This window comes from Calliphora vicina, chromosome 3 (genome assembly GCF_958450345.1).
Source record: "Calliphora vicina chromosome 3, idCalVici1.1, whole genome shotgun sequence".
Classification (NCBI taxonomy): Eukaryota; Metazoa; Arthropoda; class Insecta; order Diptera; family Calliphoridae; genus Calliphora; species Calliphora vicina.
The window spans coordinates 1463773-1489519 of NC_088782.1; the positions used below are offsets into that span (position 1 = coordinate 1463773).

General features: G+C 29.5%; 2 protein-coding genes across 11 annotated transcripts in view; one reads left to right on the forward strand and one right to left on the reverse strand.

Moving 5' to 3' along the window:
* The first annotated feature begins 152 nt into the window (after positions 1 to 152).
* LOC135954294 (probable basic-leucine zipper transcription factor Q) lies at positions 153 to 17350 on the forward strand. Of its 4 annotated transcripts, none has more exons than XM_065504404.1 (5): positions 153 to 723; positions 3485 to 3619; positions 7999 to 8793; positions 8908 to 9080; positions 17115 to 17350. In XM_065504404.1, the coding sequence occupies exons 1-5, from the start codon at positions 606 to 608 to the stop codon at positions 17328 to 17330; spliced, it is 1437 nt and encodes a 478-aa protein (XP_065360476.1). In that variant the 5' UTR covers positions 153 to 605; the 3' UTR covers positions 17331 to 17350. The 4 variants fall into 4 exon arrangements, with proteins under 4 accessions (XP_065360476.1, XP_065360474.1, XP_065360477.1 ...); XM_065504402.1 differs by having other exon boundaries at positions 158 to 723; positions 8899 to 9080; XM_065504403.1 differs by lacking the exons at positions 7999 to 8793; positions 8908 to 9080; positions 17115 to 17350 and adding exons at positions 5323 to 6105; positions 6181 to 6362; positions 6428 to 6969 and having other exon boundaries at positions 173 to 723.
* A 2876-nt stretch (positions 17351 to 20226) lies between these two features.
* Positions 20227 to 25747, reverse strand: part of app (Palmitoyltransferase app) — a 262389-nt gene continuing 256868 nt past the window's right edge. For all 7 annotated transcript variants that reach the window (XM_065506499.1, XM_065506492.1, XM_065506496.1 and 4 more), the window contains one exon: positions 20227 to 24943. In XM_065506499.1, coding sequence (XP_065362571.1) covers positions 23796 to 24943 — 1148 coding nt within the window. In that variant the 3' untranslated portion in view covers positions 20227 to 23795. The remainder of the gene's footprint in view (positions 24944 to 25747) is intronic.

Genomic DNA, 25747 nt, shown 5'->3' on the forward strand with positions numbered 1-25747 from the left:
CAATAGGAAAAAATACTACTTTACTATTGTTTTGTTTGCAATTCTCTTATAAACTAGTATTCGTAAACAAAAATATTAAAAATTTACCAACAACAACAACGACACAATTCATATGGTTGCTAACAAACAACAACAACTGACAGCCGTCGTCTAACTAAAAAAAATTACTGGCGCTGGTTTGTTTTTAAATATTTTGTTGTTTTTCCTCTTATTCTACTATTCCACAATTTTTTATTCTCTTATGCATATAATTCATACACAGAACACCACTACAAGCGCAACGTAAATGAGAGTGAGAGAATTGAGATAAGAAATTGAATAAATAATAAAACGAAAATATTATTAAAATAAAGATTAGAAGAATTTTTCATTTTGACAAGTTAACAAGTTAAATGAAGGTGTACAAAAAATATTTCAAAAAAATTCGTATTAAAAATCAAATTAATTTAATTAAATAATAATCTATTCAAAATTAAATAAGTGTTGTAGTAAAAATTCTTTTTTATGATTTTATTTTGAGTGTTAGTGAATTTAAGCAAATTAAAATAGAAATATTTTCCCCACAAAAAAGCCAAAAAAGAAAAGGAAAAAAGTTGCAATAAAAAATGGTATTACGTTCGGGCATTATTTTACCATTTCAATTTCGAGACACCAAAAAATTATTAATGATTGGAGTGCCAGAAGAGAATCGCGATTTAAGCATTTGGGACTTGAAAAATGTCGGTGAGTGGCGAATATAGTGTTTTTTAAAATTTAATTAATTAAATTGCATCGTAAATTCCTTCTATTCATTTGCGAATGTTTTCCTGTTTAGCCCGTCCATGGCCGCTCTCCTCCTTTCCTTATCATAATCATTTATACATACATATATGTACCATCCATCCGTCCATCTATACTTTACACCATGCCCCATAATATAAAATTTTTCTTTAGACTTGGGCAATTCAAGTGTGTATACAGTGCTATTAATTTTTACTGTCTTCATTTTAGCTCTGTATGTGTGTCCGTCTGTCTGTCTGTTCTATAATAGTTTTGTTGTTTTGTATTTTAGTTTGTTCGTGTTCAATGTTGTCAATTAGATCTTGTACTAACTGTATTAAGCGATAATTTAATTAAACTATTTTATTTAAAAATAATATTTAAAATTTTTAATAAAATTGAATTTAAATAGCAGAAGATAGTCTTTGAAAATGATTTAGGACATATGGCCACCGCGGCTGTGGACGTCCGATTGTCAGGTCCATTTCTCTAGACCAAGTTATTGCCAAATTTTGATTTCGAATAAATCGATGGTTACGTTCGCCGTATGGCACGAAGCTAAAGCATCTTGAAACAACTTCTCGCCCGGATTAATATCATCCATAATTTCATACAAAAAACATTGATCATTGACCGCAACGCAAGCTTCAGTTTCATTTTCATAATTCATAATGTCCGATTAATCCATCAGCGTGTAACCCGCACTAAACGGTGCGGGTTGTGGATTGGTCTCACTCAATATGCTGCAATTTTGTTTATTAAAAAACCGTTACGCCAAAAACCTATTTATTATGATTTGCCATAGTATACTGATCATAAATGAGGAGTACTTTTTCAAAGTTTTTTACAAATTGATTTTTTTTGGTATTTTTATAATATTTTTAGAAAAAATCAATTTTCCAAAATTTTAAAAAAAGTACCTTTTGTTCTGCGGCACCTCAAATGTCAAAAAGTGAGCGCAGAATGATAATTCGATTAACAGATAAACCGGGCTTAAAGTTATGCCTTGATTTTGTAAAAGGCGTATGGAACTTCTTATCGGGACTTTTGGTGTTGTATACCTACAGTGTTTGAAACTTACAATTAATAGTAATATGAACAGAAAAATATTGTTGATTGTTACAAAAATGGACTAAATTCAATTTCAAGCAAAAACATTTCACAATAATGTATCCTGGAACGTCTAGTCTGTCTGGGCACAAACATGTGCAAATGTAACCGGAAACGTGGCCAAAATTGACCAAATGAATTTCTAGGTACTTAGCAATAAACAATGAAAACAATTGGAATAATTAATTCTTTTTCTTCTATCTTATAAACTAAGTCCAAAAGCTTTGGTGTAAACCTGATTTTTGAAAAGTTTAAATTGTGATATACTTAAATCATAAATATTGCAAATTAATTAATTTATAAAAAATTAATGTAATTCACTGCATATAAACATAAAAACAAAAAAATGGGCAATATCTCGAAAACGCTTTATTCAATTAAAATACTTGGTCGGATTCATCATGATCATTCCAAATTATGAAAACATATTTTCTATGTGGAAATTATCCAAAATAATTTAATTAAAAAGTAATTAATCAAAAAGATAGAGGGTTCAGAAATATCATTTTTTTAAGATAGATGAATTACAAAAATGTGAATTATGATTTAGTGTAAAAACATTTAGTTTCGTGAATTGTTTAAACATTCATTATGATGCATTTGAATTAAATTGTATCACATTTTTTGAATTACCTATAAGGTACATATTTGTCAACTGGTCTTTATTTTGCTTGAAAATAATCTGGAAATCGATCTAAATTCATAACAGCGTTTCAAATTCGATCGATTCATATCACATTCTTTAACTTGGCCGTTTTAAAATCTTTGTATTGTCAACATCGAATGTGTGTTTTGTTTCAGTGTTTTACCCGCGTTTTTATTATTTTTGTATTTCTTCAGTCTGTCAGAGTTTATTATTGTCTGAGTGTGTTGTTGTTTTTTTGCTTCTATTTTTAACTTTTTATTTTTAAGCTTCTATATTAGTGCTGCCTCTACTACTACTAATACTATTGCTGCTGTTGTCTTCTATACAAGCATATTTCTATGTGTATAAATTTCTTATTCGTATTATTTTTGTTGTTTCTATCTCTTTGGTCTTCTATTTTATACCTTGTACCGTTCGTAGTTCGTTGTCCATAGTAAAATAATGATTCTTTGGTAAACACCATCATCACACATGTTTCATGTTTTATTATTGTTTTGTATTTTCTTATTATTGTTGTTATTCTAGTTTTTTTGTACTTTTTTTGTATAATAAACTGTTGATGTATGTTGTTGTTATACCATTCATCATGAGTGGTATGTTTGTCACTCCGTTTGTACATTTTTCGTATTCTGGATCGTTATAGATAGCGGATTCGATATAGCCATTTCCGTCTGAAATCAACTTCAACATACATGACTGATACATCGATATATCCGCTATAGTCCAACGGCCCTCATTTGGCTAAGATATAAGCAAAAAATCTAGAATTTTTCATCTATTTTTTCTTTTACCAAAAATGTTTTTTAACTATTTCTTTCACCGACATTTGTTTTAGCAAAAAATACTTTAATATTTATCTTAAAGTTTACATACTTTGGTGAAGGGTATATAAGATTCGGCACAGCCGAATATAGCTCTCTTACTTGTTTTTTATTTAATTTTATCAATATTTTCTTTTTCTTGTTGCAGTACGTGCTGCTTTTGGTATTTACAATTTTGAGTTTCGCAACAAAAAGATTGGTTTCAATATACCCGATGAACTATTGTTGCAGTATTTAGCACAGCGTCACGATTTAACTAATTTCGTTATAGAAATTGGACAAGGTAAGTTTTTTTTTAAATTAGGAAATTCTACAAACATTTTATTAAGTTTTATTTCTTGTATTATTAAAGGATCAGAATTTAATTATAATCTGCGTTCAATGTTGCCGTTTTGATCAATTATAATCAAACTTTTCCAAATATAAATGAATATTTCTAAGATAAGTGGGAATTTTCTAGGTTTTCTTTAAATATATGTATATTCAGCCCAATTATGAATAAAAAATTCCGCGGGAGTTTGTTCCCCGGGAGTTTTTTTCTCATTGAAATTGAATAGGAAAAATGAGAAAATGATAAAAATGATAGTAAATTCCAGCGAAATTTTAACCAAAATACCTACATTTATATTGTAGATTTAATAGCAGTGGCAAAACAATCAACGGAAACTTTTAAACGTTTGCAAAAAAAAAAAAAAAAACATTTCAATACCTATTTATTTTTTTATATTTACTATTTTAAATAGTTAGTAAAAATGGCTAAAACAAGTTTTGCGAAAATTTAAAAATCATAATAGGTAATAAGCGATGCTGAATTGAAGCAAAAGACTATCTGTGATAAATACCTATACGATTAATAAATTAGCAATTAAGAGGCTGCGATGGGAGAGAAAGATACTGGACCCCAAGTACACAAATAAGACATTCACTATTATGGTATAGCGCTGTTTTTCAGGGCAATATAATATACCTATATCATAAAATATACAATGACTGTAATCAGTTACAATTAAATTGTAAACGATGGTATGTATCTACCAAAGCTGAGGAAACTATGTCCATATGAACAACATTTTATAGAATAGAGTTCGGAAAAACATGGCAAATACCAACACCGAAATTTTTCTAAAGAAAAAACTTTGTTTACCTATGGAATTTTAAAAGAAAGCTAGTTTTAATATACTTAATAAACTTAATAGGTAATTAGTAACCAAAAACCAAAAAATATGATTCCTCAAAAAACACTTTTCTGTTAAAGAAAAAAAAACATGATTAATGGAGTCCACAACGTAAGTGGGTGCAACATGTTCTAAAATTAATGTAATTAAATTATTTCGGAAATTAATAGCTCATTTTAAACGTTTCGGTATGTTTCCGATAAGGCCGCATAATGATATGATAGCTTCGGTTCGAATTCGTACTAAAAAAAAATCGGTTACGGTGGGACTCTTTTCAGATTCTTTTTTGGGATAAAGGTTAATCTAAGATTAATATAATAAAATTAATTAAATGATCACGTACAATGATGGTGACAGTTTATATCTAGTCACAAATCTAATGAAATTTTTAATATACAAACTAATATTACATGTTTCTATGTACTTCAACAATATTTGCAGGTATATCTAGTTGTTCTCAACCTTTATTTAATGCGGTGTTTAAAGTAAAATAATTTTGTTTTAAGAATATTTAAAATTATCACATTATTACTCAATATAATAATGACATTTTTAACAAATGTAATAAAGTTATTTTTTGTGTGTTACGATTGTGAAATTCTCTTTTTTAAATAGAAAATTTAATATTTGTGCGGCAATATAGAAAAAGTAAAAATCATCGAAGGACTTACACAAAATAGTTAACAAGAATACCTAAAAAATAGTTTGATGTTTTCTTAAAGTCCGTCCATCCAGTTTAATTATTGCTTGTAAGTCTATAAGTTTATATTGTATATTAAAACGCAGCATTTTAAAATGCTTTTTCTTGCAGGCAACGAAGACAACATGCTTAAGGAGCAACTCAACTATGAACCATCGTGTTCGCAGAAACTCATTGTTCCCCTGCCACAGAAATCGAATGAGTCAACGTCAAATATGGATTCGCCACTGACAGCTACTCAAATGCAGCAAATGTATACGACCAGCAATAGTGTAGGCACAATAATGAGTAGAACACGATCGCCACTGGATGTGGTAGAAAATCACTCGGAACATTCGAGTAATTTAGAGACGACACATAAAATACGTGTATCGCAGGTATACAATGAGAATACACCGGAATCGCTAACGCAATCGATAGATCCCATGGATATAATACCGAAGGCTGAGCAAGAAGAAACGGAAATGATGGAGTCGAGAGATTTGCGTTACGAAAGACATCAAGAGGTGTTGCAACAGCAATTGCAACACCAACAGCATCAGCAGGAACAACAACAGCAGCAGCAACATGAACAACACCAACAACAACATGAGCAACACCAACATCAGCAGCAACAACAAATACAACATCCAAACCAACACCAGCAGCAGCAGCAACAACCCCAACAGCAACCATTACATCATCAGCAATTATCGCAACATTTTGTCACCAACTATACACATCATAGCATGATTGCACCACAAAATAATACCTCAATATCAGCAGCATCACCGCCGCCTCCTACAGTTCTCAATCAGACTGCAGCTGTAATGCAACAAGCGGTTGCAAATATACAACATTCAACACCCACCTCTCAGTCACAATATTCACCATCTATGATAAATCGCTTTCGAAGTAGGTTTGAATTATTTGTCATTCTTGTTCTGCTCTGCACAAAGACTTATTTTTCTCTCTTCATTTTTTTTACAGGACGTGGCGAACGTATGTCCAAGGACCAAAAGGAATTGTATGTGAAATATTTTGAAGACAATCCTTGTATGTTGACCCAACGACGCAATGATGTTATACTGGAGCCCTTGTGGAATAAATTGGCCAATTTGTTAAATAGTGTACCCCAGGGAGCCGTAAAAAATGTGGAAGAATGGAAACAGGTTATTGGGCGGAATAAATTTTAATGTTTTATAAAAAAAATATTAATCTGTTCATGAATTTTTAGACCTTTGATGCATGGCGTTATCGTGTTTTCATGTATACCCGCTACAATTCCAAATTAGCCGGTGCTGCCGCCCAAAATCCCAAAAACTACAAACCTTTAACACCCACCGATCAACGAGCCTACGCCATGTGGACGAGCCATAAGAGTACTGCACCTCAGGATTTTGAAAAAATGGAAATGTTTCCTAGCCTCGACGAATCCCAGCCTGATTACGATTATTGATTAAGATAAAAATTCATTAAGAGAACTCCAAGTTCAATTATTATCTTTCAAAGCGTTTACGCTGAAACGTTTTAAAAACCCACTTGTTTAAAAAAGAAAAAGTCATATTTTTATAATATCGTTTAGTAAATTACTTTAGAAATTTACTTCTAATTGAATAAGCACTTTGTTAGTAAAAGTGAAATAAATTTGTAAATTGTACATAAAAATAAAATACAAAATGTACTTAACTAATTTATATTATCATTGAAATTTAGGACAGATCTCTGTACAGAACATAATAATCAGATAATAAAAGGTCGTCATTTGTATAAAGACAATCAATATTTTCGAATAATTTCAATGGGAATGTCAAATTTAGCTATAAATTTCCTAATTATTGTTTAATTATATTTATAAAATAATAGATCTAAAATCATATACATACATATGCTGCGAAAAGAAAGAAATTGTGCATACTTATTTATGTTACAATACAATTATCAACTTTTTTATAATTTACCCTACACCATCATAGTGGAAAGGGTATATTGCGTTTGTGCTGTTGTTTGTAACGCCCAAAATATTGTCCAACACCCTTAAAATATACCGATCTACTTACAATTACTCACTGAGTTCATTTAACGAAGCTGTAAGTCCGTCTAGCTGTAAATCTCGTTCTAAAAGTACAGGTGACATTAATTCATCTAGACCCAATAGAAATGTCCTCCTGAAATAGGACTTTTTTGTGCCATAAATGTCTAATTTATATAGATATCTAAATTCATTAAAAAAAAATCACATTAAAAAGTTGTGTGCGCATCAATCCACAATTGTCCATAGTACCTCTCATATAAAATCACTTTAAAAATTATGGGATGGAAGTCAAGTTAGAAAACGAAACGATTTGAATAGGAAAAAATACTGATGAATTCATTGTTTTCGTTTTGTAAATTTTTTATACTTTCATTATGATATTATGAATTAATTTGTATCACATTTTTTGTCTTAATTATTTTAAGTAATTTGATATTTGTCATGTGGGCTTTATTTTGTAAGAAAATAATAAGTATTTGGTTAAAAAAAGATTCTTGAAATCGACCAAAAATCTTCAGACCATTCCAAATCCTTCGATTTGAATTCGATCGATTTGCATCACATACAACAAACGTACGTTTTATGTGTGTTATTATTGTAATCTCGAGGGTAAAGAACGGTGACGTGAAATTCTTTAATGTATTTTCCGGTCTAAAAATTTAAATTAAAAAAATTTGGTCGGTTTAAAATGTTGGTGTAAATATATAAGTGCACTTTCGTCGTCGAAATTTCGTTTTCTTTACTAATTTAAAATTTGTTTATTCTTGTTCCAGTTTTTGATCCTTGTAAAGACAACTATCACACTTTAATATCAAATTGCTTTTCCTGCCGCTGTGGTGCTACACAAAAACAAGCTTTAGATTTACATGAACCCTCAAAAGCTACAGTAACAAACACTGCCAATAATGGTCAACAGCAACAGCCACATCAACAACAGCAACAACTACATAAACTTCATCAGCAACAACTGCAGCAATATCCACAACAAACGAGCAGTGCTTCCAATTCACAACATTCACAAACTAATGATGAGCCACCACCATTAAAAATACGCATTACCAATGTAAATACACTGCCGCCTTCAAGTACAATATCAGTAGACAACACTACCGAAACAGAACAAATTGAAATTGAACCTAAAATAGATTACGATGAAGTTTCATCACCGCCTCCTGTAACTCACACTGCGTTAGCACAACATCAGCAGCAGCACCAGCAACAGCAGCAGCTCCAACAAGAACATCAACAACTGCACCATCAGCAACCACAACAGCAACACCATCAGTCTGCTGTGCATGATTCACAAACTGCCCAAGCCACAACGACGGCCTTATCTTTAAGCTCATCAACGTCTGCTTTAAATTTGCACAATAATCCTGATACCGATGAGGAAACTTCGTACATGGAAAGAGAATTACAAGAACAAGAATTGCATTTAGAACGTATGCATGAGTATTTTATGCAACAACAGCAACAGCATTTACAACAACAACAGCAGCAGCATCAACAGCATCAGCCACATATAGATGCCCTAATGCAAGAATCATCCTCCTCAAATAGCTTAAGACGTAAGTTGGTGGCAATTTATTCACATTGTTTTTTTTTTTTTTTTTGTGATGAATTTAAATGCATTAACTTTGTGTATTTTCTAATATTTCCACTTCCCTCTTAAGAACGTAAAGAACGCATGTCAAAAAAGCAAAAAGAAGTTTATGTGAATTTTTTGGAACAGCATCCTGTTATAAACGAACATAGACGCAATGATCCAGCTTTAAATCGTTATTGGATTAAATTGGCTGACATATTAAATTCCGTACCTCAGGGAGCTGTTAAACACGTAGCTGAATGGAAGCAAGTGAGTAGTTTAACTTTATGCGTGTGTGCTTATGTTTGTTTTTATAAAAAGATTTTAATTTTTATGTTAAACTAGAATCAATATCACAATATGGTGTAAAAGTTATTTTAAATATTTGTTTCATCTTAAGAATTTTTTGATTTCATCTTAAGAAAAAGCTTTTGGTAATCCCTTTCGAACTCAAAATTTCCTTTGGCCATTGCAATCCACGGATTTTGCTAAATCCACATTCACTCCATGTACCATAAAATCTTACTTCTCGGTATCTCTCTTACTATGAGATACAATCACTTAATTGTGAATTAAGTCGAAATGTATGCATCGAATTTAATGAGTTAGCATGAAAATTGTTTTCTATATTTCAATGAAAGGCAGAGTAGTGGATATTTTTGGAAGGAAATAAACCTATTATTGATAAGGTATAGAAAATATTGAATATATCCTCTGTCTTTGTAGGTAGTCCTTTTTTGCACGGCAGGTTGGTTCGATACTGAACCCATTTCTGACATGTGAAAGACCTCTTGAGGAACTGAGCATGATTCTTAGGGTAACACAAAGTGACCAATTCATGGACCCAAGCGAGCTTGTTAATACCCAAGTGAGCTTGTTAGAAAAGCATAAAAAGTTTAAACCAAATTATATATGGCTCTAAATCAATCTGTTGTAAATTGAAAATTTGGACAATTTTGGAATTTGATTTGACCGTCAGTTCTAATTAATATATTAAGAAATGTGTGCACAAAATCAATAATTCCATGAAAAGAAACTTCAAAGAATATTTTTTCTATTCGAGTTTCCTAATCACAAACGATTTTGGTGTTTTTCAAAACCCTTCAATTTCCATACATTTCTAATGTGCAAAAATGTTAAAACGCTTCAATCGATAGCCAACCTTGACATGTTTAGATAACGTCAACATAAAATATATTGGAATTTTGTGGTATTTAAATAACACTAGGATCGCCTGGTGGCTGAAATTCGACCACTTTTAAAACGCTTTACCACTTTTATGGAAAGAATTTTGAAAACAAATTTTATATTGTGCATATCTTGAGAAAAAAACCTTTTAAACCATATATGTTTCATCAATATTGATGGACAATAACATACTTAAAAGTGTACCACAAAAAAACGTGTGGCCTATTTATATATAAGATTCGGCTATCGAAATACAATTTTAACAAATCTAAGCTGAATAAAATTACATTGAAACTTTTGTAATAAATGTTTTATTAAGAATGAAAAATTATGAGAATTGAAGTTTCAACAGATACAAAATACTACTATAATAAAAATACAAAATAAAATACAGTACATATCATAACATAACACATTAATTCAACACTTTCCCTTGTTATGTGATGTTAGAGATCCTTAAGCCGATTTGATCACAGAGCATCTTTAATCTTGTTGGCTGCAAGGGTTTTGTCATCAAATCTGCTAATTGATTTTGTGTAGAAATTTGTTGAACCTCAAGTTCTCCTTCACTGACTTTCTCACGTACAAAGAAATGCCTTAAACTGATATGTTTCGTTCTTCTATGATATTGTGGATTTTGTGCTAAACGTACAGCAGCAGAATTATCGACTTGTAGTAATGGAATATCATTAATCCAATTAACTCAGCATAAATACGTCTAAGCCAAATAACTTCCTTTGTTGCTTCTGAGGCTGCAACAATTTCTGCTTCAGTTGTGGATGTAGCTACCATTGCTTGCCTTTGACTTAACCATGAAATTACGCCTCCAGCAAATTTTACTATAACACCCGTTGTGGATCTTCCAGTTGTTTTGCAACCACCAAAGTCTGCATCACTGTAGCATTTCAGTTTTTGGTCTGATTTATTGTTATAAAAGATTCCGTACTTTGACGTTCCAGAAATATAGCGAAAAACTCTTTTAACACGGACAACATCATCATTCGAAGGGTTTTCTAAAGTTCTCGATAGAAACCCAACACTGCACAGTGGTTCCGCCCATAGGCCAAAAATAAATAAAACGGTCACAAAATATTTAGACAAAATCCAAAAAAAGTGTCTCTTAAATATCCAATCCTTTTAATGGCAAACCGGTTTTTACTGTAAATCTAACGGGACTTTTTAAAAATAAAATTGAAAGCATGAGCAAATATTCATTTGCAAAGCGCAGCTGAACGCTGGAAGAATAATTCAAAGCAAAAGTGCACTTCAAAACGGTCTTGCAATTGCTGTAGTCTACAAAATTAAATTATTTTCAAAGGATTTTGAAGCTAAAGGTATTTATTTTATCTTTAGAAAATAATAAAAACTAACTTGTGTTGTAATTCTTGTGAAATAAATGTTTTAGTTAACCTATATGTTTGTTACTTTTTTGTAAAACTTCATGATGTTTACTTAAAGTTTTAGTTGTGTTCCCCCAAGATTCCCCCATAGGTTTGTTTTTCATTGTATTAATCTGATTCTTAAGATAATAAAATTGCTGAAGTTAGTTGCGGAAATTTGCGGATGGGCGTGTAATCTGTAATATACTAACCCGACACACAGAGGGATGGCTTCATACATTTTTTTGCAAAAATTATAAGGAGTGGTTGTAGAGCGCTGAAATTTGGCACAGATAATTATATGGACCAAACTAAGAAACAAATAAAATTTTATCAAAATCGACCACGCCCAACGCCCACTGCCCATACAATCCAAATAGATTTGTTCGCATAAAATTTTTCCTATTCAAGTAAAAGTCTAGAAATTTGGTACATATATTTTCTTAAATAAAAGATGAACGTATGCTAAGTTTTATTAAAATCGGCCATGCCCACCGCATACCGCCCATGCAATCCAAGCAAAAAATATAAGGGGTGGTCTAGAGCATTGAAATTTGGCACCGAGAATTATATGGACTAAATTAAAAAAAAAATAAATTTTATCAAAAAAAGTCCACTCCCACTACCCATATAATCCAAATTTATTTTTTCGCATAAAATTGTTTATATCCAAGCAAAAGTCTAGAAATTTGGTACATAAGAATTTTTTGGATATTTCGTTTATTATTCGACAAAAAATGTTAAGTTTTCATCCTGTTCCGAAAACTATTCTTTTTTTTTTAATCGAAACAAGACACTCCCATCTTTCATGTTATTAAAAAAAAGAGCTTGCTTGCTTGAGGGCTACATTTTTTTTTCTCCATGGAAAATCAAAAATTCAATAATAATTAGAGTTTTATAGATTTGGGCATATCTTCTTACCGGTTTATGGTTTCCCCATAATTTTTTTTTTATTGATGTTGAAATGTTATATTTTTCAAATATGTTAAAGGTAAATGGTATTATTAGGAAAATTGTACCACTGAATTGCGTGAAAATTTAAGTAAATTTTTGCTTAACACCCTTGCATGGACTTTAGTTAAATTTTCTAAAAATAAAATAAATTTGAAATTAAGTGTTTGATAAATTGACTTTTTGACACCAAAATCCTTCTGTGCACCGTCTTATTTTTGCATCGGTACATAAAAATCTGATCCATGGAGCTGAGGTAAGCAAGCATGTAGTAGTGTGAATTATCGGAGGAAGCAGCTGAAGCGAAAAATAAGCATATAAAACAGTTTAGATTGCAACATACCCGAAAAATTTCGTGCAATGCTACAAATACAGAACTTTTAAATAGCCTGTTTTAAGTTCAGATCCATTTATTTCTGGAGGACAAACTTACCAACAAAGAAAACAAGTAGTTTAAGTCAAGGAGTTTTAAATTTGATTAATATTTGATATATGTATATTAATGTCTTATTTTACCTTACTACCTTATATTACTTAGTAATACCTCATATTGCATTATATAACTTTGTATAACTTTTTAATTTAGTTTTCTTTTCAGTGTATAATTCAAATGAATTAAAATGGATTAAAAATTTACTTAAATTGTTTAAAACAAACGAATTTTCATACTGAAATATTTTATTTCAAAAAATCATAAAACAAATCTAAAAGCCAATTAACCCTTGAAAGATCAAAGGGCTACTGTGGTTACAGTTGTTAATATTTTTTCTTAAAAATTTGCAAACTTTAAGTTCTTCGAGCATGCTATGAGGTGACAAATTTTGAAGACCCTAACTTTTTTAGTTTTGGAGATATTGATTATTGACCGCTTGTTCATATAAGGGAAACCACTGTGCACTGTAAGCTAAATCTGGCCTTGTTCCCAACATTAAATACATGATGGCTCCTACAGCTTGTCTATAAGGAAATTGAGAACCCTTTACACTTTCTTTCCCTGGTTCGAAAATTTCTCCTTTTAGCATTGGCGATGAAACTGATCTACATTCAGAGAATCTGAATCTATCCAAAATTCTTTTTGCGTAAGCCTCCTGACTAATAATTATGCCATTTTTATTTCTTTTTATTTCCAGCCCCAAAAAATAACTTGCATCTTTGGCTGTTATTTTAAATTCATTTCTCAATTCAGATAAAAATATTTCCAATTCTTTGGGATTTGTGGCAGCTACTAGGCCATCATCTACATATAGAGCTAGTATTAACTTCTTACCTTCTTTATCTCTCATATATAAGCAAGGATCCGCTTCATTGGCCTTAAAGCCAAGCTTCAATAAATAATTTCCGAATCTACGATTCCAACAGCGTGGCGCTTGCTTCAATCCATATAAACTTCTTTTAAGCTGACATACTTTGTTAGTACCATCATTAAAACCTTCTGGCTGTTTCATATAGATAATCTCTTCAAGTTGGCCATACAGAAAAGCTGTTGATACATCGAATTGAGAAAGGTACATATTTTGACTTGCAGCTACACTCAATATTGCTCTAATTGTTCCTAATTTTGCGACTGGACTGAAGGTTTCATTATAGTCTATGCCTTTACGTTGTCTAAAGCCTTTGATTACTAATCTTGCTTTGAATTTGTCTATACTCCCATCTGGATTTGTTTTTACTTTAAATACCCACTTTGATGGAAGGGCTTTAGATTCCTCAGGAAGATCAGCCATTATCCATGTTTGATTTTCATTTAAAGAACTTATCTCGGAATTCATCGCTTTCAGCCATTCATCTTTCTGTGCGCTATTAATTGCATCGGTGAAAGTCAATGGAGTTTCAATTTGATTTACAAAATCCTGAGCTGCCATTACATAGTCATCAAATCTTGAGTTATGAATTAAAGTGCGATCTCTTAAACGTTTACTTATTGGTTCTTCTTCTTCATCACTTAATTTTCGCTTACGTTTATTAAATTCAAAACCAAGAAAATCACTAACATCCGAAAAATCATCATTAATACACTCCTCAAATAATTCATTATCTTCTTCACAATCTGAATCATTTTCCTGTGGACTTGGCTGGTAATCACTTACGGCTCCTTGATTATTTGAAGTAATTGGCTGAATCTGTTCTTCTACCAGAATATCATTCATAGGCTTATCATAATTTTTAAATAGTAGTTTAACATATTCACTATTGTCTTCCGAAGTGTAATTTCTAGCATCTTGAATATCATCACAATTTATTAGTTCTTCACTAAATCTGACGTCTCTTGATAAAATTAAACTGTGGTTCTCCTTTACATAAATTCGGTAACGTTCTTCTGTATCATAGCCAATTAAATAACCCTTGATTGCTTTTGAATCCATCTTCTTTCTCTTCTGGCATGGTACATGGGCATAGCATTCGCTTCCAACTATTCTTAAATGATTAATTCTTGGCTTTCTTCTAAACCATAGCTCATGTGGGATCTTACCGTCAACAGGAGTTTTGCGTGTTCGATTTAAAATATATATGGCTGTGCGAACTAATTCAGCCCAAATCGCTTCAGGAAATTTAACATTCTTATTTGAATACTTAAATGTTCGTGCCATCTCGATGACTGTCCTATTTTCCCGCTCACTTGCACCATTTTGTTGTGGAGTGTATGGAGCAGTCAATCTTTGTGTTACTCCATGTTCTTTAAGAACTTTTCTTATCTCAAAATTATCAAACTCACCTCCATTGTCACTTAAAAATTCTTTTATAGGATTTTCTTGAGTCTTTGCAAAATCCAAAACTTCCTTCAATACATCTTTAACTTCGGATTTTTCTTTCAGGAAGTATCCAAAACAATATTTAGTATAAGAATCTTTAAATATGACTAAATATTTCTTCTTGCTAAAAGATGCTGGGAATGGACCACATACATCTGCTGACATTAATTCACCTGGACTACTTGCCTTTTCTCTATTGCCAAATGGTAGACGATGAGACTTTCCATAAATACAGGATTCACACAATTTATTGTCCAATTTCGCATTTATACCAAGTTCTTCTTTTAGTTTTTGTTGCACGTGACGTTTATCTTGATGTCCCTCCCCATCGCTCATGGTATAATTGTAATGTATTGTCAGCTTCGGTAGAATTAATTTCATTTCTTGCACTTGGAATAATTGGTTCGATATCTGCCTTATATAAGGTACCTCCTACCTCACGGTGACCAACTAACAAAACTTCATTGTTCACTAAAAGTTTACAATTTGTTGCAGTCGACCTAAATTCACTATTATTAAATTTATCTTGAGTAGATAACACTGAGAAGAGGTTTCTCGATATATTTGGGACATACCAAACATCAGTTAGATCAAAAACGAGTACTCTGTTGTTTACTTTTGACTGAATTTCTATAGTGCCCTTACCAACGACATCCAAAACTTCTTTTCCAGCAGCCTTAATTTTGCAGGAGTCTTTAAAGTTTTCAAACGTTTTAAATAATATTCTATTATTTGTAACATGTCTTGTTGCACCGTTATCAATCCACCAATCATTTGAAAAATCTTCTTTAATTGCATTAATTTCATCACAAATTAGAGGCAGTATTCGATGTGATGTACACTTAATTTCATTATTCATCTCTTTTCTTGGCTTACCATCGCTGATCCATTTTCTACAATCACGTAACCAGTGGCCTTTCTTTTTGCAGTAGTTACAGACATCAGATTTCTTATTCGGCTTGTTATTTGAATTTTGTATTGATGGTGTTGTCTTCTTTTTAAAATTATTTACCACTAATGCTTCATCATTCTTGAGAACATCTACACCTTTGCAATTTCTTTGATACATGCAGAGCTGTGCGGACATTTCATCAAAATTCTTTTCTTCGTTCTTTGTTAAAAGCATCCAGCTTGATTTGAAAGTATCAAATTGACTCGGCAAAATTTGAAGAATTTTACATACCAATAATACATCTGGCAATTGATTTTCATTCCTCCCTTTTAAACCGTTGTTCACTTCCACCCACAAACTTTTCAATTTAGCTATATGTAAACTTACATCTTCATTTGGGTTCCAGGTAAATGAAAAGAAATCAATGCAAATTTTAAAAAGTTGGTCCTTTGATCTTGCTTCAAATTGTTGCATTAATGATTCCCAAGCTTCTGCAGCAGTTTCTTTATCCATTATCTTTTGGTATACGTCATCACTTACCGCGCTTGTTATCATCGACTTCGCATAACTGTTAGCTTTTCTATATAAATCAGCTTCCTCTTTATATATTTTTCTTTGCTCGCTTGTTGCATCGATCGGTATTGGAATTGGTTTCATTAAATTACCTTCAATGACATCAATTGCTCCTTCGTGATAATCTAATAAATCACGCATCTTACGTTTCCAGATTGGATAATCCATTTCATTTTGGAGAGGCTTAACATGTTTCGACAAATCCATTTTCTTAGCGATTACTTTTAATTGCTTGCAATATTCTTAAATTTCTTGAAATATCTTGAAATATCTTCTTGAAAAATTATTGCTTATATTGGATTTTAAGTTTATTAAAATAAATAAAATTTTTAATTTATTTCTCAAAGTTTCCTGGGCTCATAACCTTTTGTAATAAATGTTTTATTAAGAATGAAAAATTATGAGAATTGAAGTTTCAACAGATACAAAATACTACTATAATAAAAATACAAAATAAAATACAGTACATATCATAACATAACATAACATAACACATTAATTCAACAGAAACTACCTTTATCAGTATAAAATATAAACACACCTATATAATATGTTGTTCTTATTCTTGCAGACTTTTGATAATTGGCGTTATCGTGTATTTCTCTATGCTCGCTATAATTCGAAAATTTCTGGAGAGGAGGATCTTAATCCCAAGTGTTTTAAACCCTTAACACTGACCGACAAGCGAGCCTACAATATATGGATACGTAATCCAGATACAGCACCTCCTGATTTGGAACAAATGCGCAATGTTTTCATGAATCTAGAAGAAGCTCAACCTGAATGAATCGCTTTAAAATGAATTAAGAAACTATCGTGCTATATTACTATATATAATTGAACGCCATTTTTTCTTGTGCTAATATCACTATAATTATTATGAATTACTATATACTATTTACTACTATAGTTGTTGTCTGTTTAGTCATGTAGTTTATATATTTTGTGTGTTATTTTATTATATTTATAATTTGTTTAAATAATGTATAATGCTCAATAGTTGTTAAGATGCTTTTTTGTTTTATATATATTTATAAAGTTAAAAAAAAAACATTTATTTTAATATATCTGTACATATGAATTAAATATTTTATTTGTTTTGTTTTTGTAAATAAATGTAATTATTATACATATAAAAAGATGTGTATCAGGTTTTATTTCATTGGATTGCTTGCTAGTTACTAAAATTCCTCAAAAATTGAAATAACATCGGCCATTCGTCACAACCACAAAGAATTTCTTTCGTTTGTATATTTTAAATTTTTTTGGAAAATACCAGGCACCCAGAATCTCAGAAAAACAGCAGGCTGCATTTTAGTTTTTTTTTGAAAAAATTTACAATCATTGTTTCAGGCTGGTCAAATTATTTGGTTCGCCCTGTATGTCAATACATTTACAGGATGGCTCATATATATTTTAATGGTTTATGCCTGAAAAGCAAAGTTAATTTTTTTTTCTCCTTTGTAAATACTTGTGAGATTGTGATTTTTTTTTTACTTTTTTGTTTTTCTTTCTGTTTGTTTACATTTTTTGTATATGAAAATATTAATAAAAAAAAATTAATTTTGAAAATTTTTAATAATAAAAGTAAAAATCATTGTACCATGGTAAAAATAACAATTGGAATTATGTGTTTTTGATCATTCCCAATAAACCAAACGATATTAAAATGATATCATATAGATGATATAAACTACCATATATGATATCCTTTGCGTGTCATAAACGATAGTTTTTTCGGACTAAATTGTACCGTTCCTTATAATATCGTTTTTCCAGACAATTATGATACCGTTTTCGTAAAATCGCCATGCTGCAGATTTTATTCTGAATGGTATTTTATACTAAAAATTATATACATACATATATTTTAATCTCTTATATTAGATATATCGCTGAAATAATACAAAAATCTGGAAAAATAACAACATATCATACATATTTTTATCACATTCATCACGTTTCAAATATTGCATATAATCACCATAAAATTATCGCGATTTTATCATTTTTTGAATGATTTAATATTTATTTTGTTTTCGTCATTCTTATGTTGTTTGAAAATTTTTAATATAAATTATTTTTCAGTTTGAAGTTTTTTTCAAATGTTTGTTTAATAATAATTTATTTTATTGGAATTAAAATATTTGAAAACTATATTGCTGTAATACGTTTTCAATAATAGTATATGATAACCAGGGAAACCGGAAATATGCTCTAAAAAAGTGTTTTAAGCTCTTTAAATATGCAGTAAAAACTTTAAAATATGCTCTTAAAATTTAAAACATATGCTCTTAAAAAACAAACTTTTATATAATTTTAACCAAAACATACTTTTTAAAAAAAAAATCAATACAATTCATTTCTAAAAAGGTAAAGTAACATAAAATAAACAAAAATAACATGAACTAAAACAAATATAACAAAAAATAAATACAACAATAAAACAATAGGAACTTAAGCTATGAAAAGGCCTCGAGAGGTATTTTTGATGATATTTTATATAAATATAAAGTCACTTCTTCAATTAAGGTTATTATTGCAATAAATTACAAAATATTGACTTAAATTTTCAAATAAAAATCGTTGTCTATAGGATCTGAAAACATGTTTATACATAGAAAATGTTCTTTCGACATCAACTGATGTTATAGGAGCAAATTTAAAAGACAATATTTTTTTAACACTTTAGAACGGTTAAGTTTGAATTAAGTTAAAATTTGATATTTGGATGGCGATATTATTAAAATAGTGCTTTTTTTATATTAAAAAAACATATACATATTTTTCAATTTTGAATTTTAAACAAAGGAAGTAAATACCTGTAACACAACAGCGAAAAATAAGTTTTTGATAAAGTCAAAATATGCTATTAAACAGTAAAATATGCTCTAAAATGCAAAAATATGACATAAATATGCTCTTAAATCAAATATATGCAAAAATATGCATTTAAGGGTAAAATATGCAAAAATATGCACTAACAAATCGATGCCAAAATTCTTAAATAGTTCTGAAACGTGTAAATATCTTATCCATGTGCCCATTAGACTCACCAGAAAAAAAAATGCATTTGCATATTTTGGTTTCCCTGATGATAACATAATCGCCCCCATAAGGTAATACCGGTTTTGCTATCATATCGTTTTCTGGTTTATTGGGTTGTGCTAAAAAGATGTACAAGTGGCAGTGCTGACTTATTCTATGTGCGAAAAGACCCGATTAAAAGGCAACGTGAGTGAAATTTGTGGCAAAAATTTTCAACTGTTTTTGACAATCTCACAATGTTTTACACAAACAAAATTAATGTTGTTTTTTTATTGTTGATTTGTTGTAGAGTTGCATGTACTTGTATAAATATACATTGCCTGAAAGTATGTGAATGAATATAATACATAACTGTTGCATGCATTTCAAAGCCTAACAGCACCAACACAACTTTACTTTACGATGATTTTAAATTGAAAACTGAATAGACTGAGTTTATGAGATAAGACGACATTAAGTACAAACTCTACCAATTGAATTTCTTAATATATGTACATACATACATATGTATAGATAATTTAATTAAAAATATCGTTTGGAAATATAAATTTCTTCCCATGTAACGCTGTTTTCGATTCGTACTTACTTATTTCACCATGTGATCGTGTGTTACGAACGAATAAAACATAATAGTGTCATATTTCTTCATATACATGTATACATATTTTATTTTATTTCATTTTTTATCATTTTATTTTTTCATTCACAACATTTTCACATAATTATTTTCATAATTTATTTTTTAAAATATTTATAACGTCTGTCATTTTCTCAATAATTTATAATGAAATGTATTTAAATTGTTAATTTAGCAAAACTTGTTTTGCCAGTTTTATTGCATGATTTATTTGTGTTGTATTTTGTTTATTTCGTTTTTGTTGTTGTTAAATATGCATATGCACTTTACAGTTCATACACACTTTATATATTTGTATTATTGTTTGTATATTTTTAATCCTTTTTTACAATAAATATTATTTTTACTTTAATTTGTTTCATTTTAATTGCATACGTCCTTTTGTGTTTTGTTATTATTATTATTTATAACTTTATTATTAGGTTATTGTTTTATTTCAGTTGTTTTTTTTTTTGTAATTCCTAAAATGTTGTTTTGTTATTTATTTTGTTGTTTGTATAAAAATTGTTTGAACTAAAAATTACATATATTTAATGGTTTTTTATCGTTAAATTAATTTAAACAAATTAAAATGAAATAAATTTTGTTTTATAAAAATCCTGTTGTTATTTGCTTTTACATAGTTTAATAATTATAGATTTTTTATCCGATTTTTTATTACAAAATATACAAATGACTTAATTGTTTAACTACATTATTTATAATCTAAATAATTTCCGTATATATTTGTATTTATTATTCTCATCGTTTAATGTTAACATGGTTTTTCAATTATTTTCTTTTATTTGCTTCAATTTCATATTTTTTATATTTTATTAATTAGTATAAATTTTATTCCATTTGTTTAACTACAGTTTAAGATCGATTTGTGTTTTTTTTTTGTTTATCTATGTATTGTAACAACTTCTTCATTAAAAATGTTTAATTTATTGCGTTTTTTTGTGTGTGTTTCTTTTATATGTAAAATGGGGATTGTGTTTTCTTTCCCATATACATATGTAGTAATTAAACATTTAACATTTGATTCATGTTTCTATAAAAAATTTCATAATTTTTAACGTCTTTAGTATTAAAAGAAAATCAAGCAGTAATTAGGTAGTTCTATTGCGTTACTCTTAGGCCAAGATAATGACAATAAAAAAGTAATTTATTGATATAACAATATTCATCTATTTTGTCTCAATGCTAAATGTCAACGAAAATCTTTATTATAGAAGGTAACAATTGCTTGTTTTTAATGAGCATCATATGGTGGTGAACAATTTATGAATTTGGTATCGATTTGTTATCACCCACCACAAATTACAGTTTCTTTATTTGAAGAGTGTACTTTCATTAAAAATTTTAAATGTGTTTGGTTATTGTAACAATAACAAAATACATCTACATAGTATTCTCACTTAAAGTACTTGCCTATAATATATAGGTAGAACCCATGGTACAATCAGTTACCAGGTACAATTAATAGAGAAAGTTTCCAATGTTCACCCCAAAAACGTCAAACTATGTAATTAATCACTTAACTTTTTTTTAATTTGTTACAGCGATATTTTATAAATTTGCAATGTTTTAACTGAATTTTTTTTAATTTTTCTTTAAAATTGTATTTTTTTGTAACAATAATTTAAAATCCTTTAATTTTTTAAACATTTCCTTTTTATATTTTTTCATTTTCTTTTGTTTGTCGTTATAGGGAATGTATAATTGAGAACATACTTTCTAATAATTGTACCTTGCTAGTTCTGCCATGGGTAGAACCTGCAAAAGCTGGAGGATGACATTTTACGTACGACTGACTTGTCAGCTTGAGAGAGATCAACTATTTTTTATTATTTTATTCTTTCACCTTCTCATCTAGTTCTTCCCTAAATATTAAATTCATTAACAGAAACAATTAAACATATGAGGAAAATCAAACATTTTGGGGAATCGTTGAAACTGAATTCAGATGGCTTTGGGTTTTGAAATGAAAAAAAAGTAATACATATCTGTAAACCGATATGTTAGTCTCCTCTTAAAGTTAAAAAATAGGCTTTCATTAATTTGATATCTGTACTAACAGTTCCTAAATTACAGAATAAATCCAACATAAATTAGAGTCACTAGATTTTGGAAATTTCTATAAATAATTTTGGTAAAACTTCTTGAAGGAAAATTATATGTTAAATACAAGTGAAACCAAAATTTACCGATTTTTAATATTTTTCAGTTTTTTTTTATCATTCAAAATATACTTTGTACCCTCAAAAAATATCCTTAAATACTTCACATAATATTTCAAATTTGAAAATATTGGATACTGGTTCCAGCGTACAAATAACATTAAACCCAAATACAACTATTAATTCCACCAATTTTTAATATGTAATAAATATTTTAATATACGCTGATCGTTACAAGAGAGTTCTATGAATACAATTACGAAATGTCATTGGTGTCATAACGGAAATTATTTTGAAAAATATTTTTTTTTATCAAATTCTCGAAATTGTTTGATTTTTCTCATATACATATATGCAGGTTATATTTGGTCTGTTCAATAACAAAAAACTATTACGAATTATTACAAATTTTCACAAAAAAAAAAAAAAATTAAAAACTGGAGAATTTATAAACAATTTGTGATAATTCGTAATAGTTTTTTGTTATTGAACACACCAATTAATAACAGAAAAAAGTTAAAAATTTTAATTTTTTTCGAATTGATTTTACTTTCACATAATAATAAGATAATATTTAAATTTAATGAAAGCTGTGATTTAAATTCTTCAAATAATAAACTTCTAAACTAACTCATCTTGTGTGCTTTTTTAAAACAAAGTCTTTTGGAAATAATTTTAGATTAATAAATCAATTTATTTTAGTTATAATAGTTTTAATTTTAATTGCATGCCAAAGATATCAATATTAGTTTTACATAATTTGAACGGTTTTATACCTGTATAAAACCCCTCTTAGCTTGTAATGAATTCCAGTTCTAAGCCATATACTACATACATATGTATATACAAACAAACGCACTGTGTACTGGTTATTTATTTCAAATGGAACTTAATATGACTTAAGGAAATTAAAAAATAATAACTAAGAAAAGTTTTCAAATATAAAATTATACAATTATTATTTTTCTGTTAAATAACAACACATATTTTAAGATAAAAAAATCTCTGTTGGTTTTAATTAAAAAATGAAATGATCTAAATTTAAAAGCGTTCTTAGTTATAACTAGCCTTAATACAATATTTAAAAATATTAATTAATTAATTACATACTAACTATTATGTGCAATAAAATTAAAAACAATTTATTTAATAAAACTATATAATAAGAATAAAAATAATAAAAAAAATATGAATTCCTGAATATATTTTCTATTTTACATACATAATCAAAATATTTTGTAATTTATCATGTTATATTTTTGTATTTTTTTTTTTTGTTAAATTTAAATACATAATTTACCAATTAGCGGTGGTCACAATTCACATCATCACAAAACAAAGTAATTACTTTTATTTTTAAATCATTCTTTCTACATGTTTCATCTTTAATTACAACTCACCGTCTTTAAACTTTAAAACCAATATTGGGTGGTGAAGTTGGCGATGATGGTGATTTAACTAAACAAGCTTGCGATGTATTTGCTAAAGCTGCATCGTCTAAACTATCTAAATCTAATGCCGTGTCAATCATGGTGGTGTCGTGTAGAATGCGCAAGCGATTCGAACTTAAATCGCTGGCCGAAGACATTTGCAGTTTGACATTGTCGGTAGTGGAAGCGTTGTTACATGCGTTATTCGAAGCTAAAGCCGCTGATTTGTTGGGCGTTTGTAATACATCGGGTACATTCGAGCTGAAGGCTAGACTTGTGCTATATTTACGCTTATCATTTTTTGGTTGGGCTACAAAAGAGGCTGTTACAGGATCATCTAAATCCAGATCATCACAGAGCAAAGTGGAAGGCAAGTCTAAGGGATTACTACTAATAGATGACACAATACCCGCATGGGCTGCAGAGGATTTGCTGCTGGGTGCAGCAAAAGAAGTAGAGCTGTTGGAGTTGGTAGTAGTGGGTGTGTTGATAGTGCTGCTGGTAGAATGTGTATGTGGATGGGGTCTTTCATCGATTAAATTGGAATAAACATGCAGATTTGATGTGTCTTGTTCTTTGTTGGCAACATTACCAGATGTTGCTGCAACATTTGGTATGTTGCTATACATATTCTCCGTCTGCGATATAGATTTGGGAAGATTATCTGTAATGGGTGTACCCATTATGGCAGCAGCCAGTAAATTCGAACCACTGACCGACAGGGAGGGCATATCCGTTAGCGGACTATTAGCTGGAGTGGTATTATTCGATGGTGATGTATCCAGATCACCATTGAATAAATTATTATAACTATCCGATAGATTATGGCGTTCGCGGGCTTTATTTGTAGCCGCTATGGCAGCTACAGCAGCCACGACCTCGGTTGTACCCACTACCACAACTTCTTCATCATCCAATGTTTCCGTACTTAAGGCTAAGGTATTTGTATTTCCCAACTCTACGTCATCCAGTTCATCGCCCGAACTACCATCTCCTAGTCGGTGCTTGTGATGCCTAAAGCGCCGCGATTGATTAATGCCCTGCAATTGCTGGTGTGTCGGTGTATCCATTTGGGATAATGGAATCTCATTATCTACCAAATGGGCTAAACTATTGGAATTACCTATAACAGAGCCAAGTAGAAAAGAAAAAAAGAGAAAAAATACAAATAAATTAGTAAAACGCTTTTTTAACATATTTTTCTATAACTAAATCTTAAGGTTTTATTTTGTAAAAAGTAACGCAAAACGTTTGGCAAAATTTTGTATTGAATACAACATTTCTTAGTATTTCCAATACAAATTGTTGGCGCTTTAAAACGTTTCAATCTACAAAATGAAACTAGGTATTAATATAAAAAATTATTTACATAAAAAACTAGCATTCCAATTATTTGTGTTTAAAAAATAGAAAATTATTAAATCATAAATTAACAAAGTAAAACAAATTTGAAAAAGCTGTAAATATAATCAGTACAAAATGGAACCTAAAAATTAAACTAGAAATACAAAAAATAAATTACAAAAAAGCGGCAACTTAATATTTAAAATTAGGGCAGACACAGTTTCATATATCAAGGTATAATATGTATTGTTTATTAAGCTAAATTTTTGGCTAGTTTTTACTATATTTACTATCATGGGATATTATATTTACCAAAAGTAAATAACAAATACATAGGAAAATAGTAAAAATAGCAGGAAAGTGTTTAATAGTTTCTGTTTTTTTTTTTATTGTTGAATTTCAAATAAACCTTGATACATGTTACCGCGTTTACAAATTTAAATCTTATAAATAAGTGGCATAAGTTTTCGTAATGAAATTGTACTAAAATTAATTCATTATAATTTTTCTTAGACAATATACAATTTCATTAAAAAAATGTATGTTTACGTTCGCAAAGTAAATAAAAATTACAAAAAAGGTT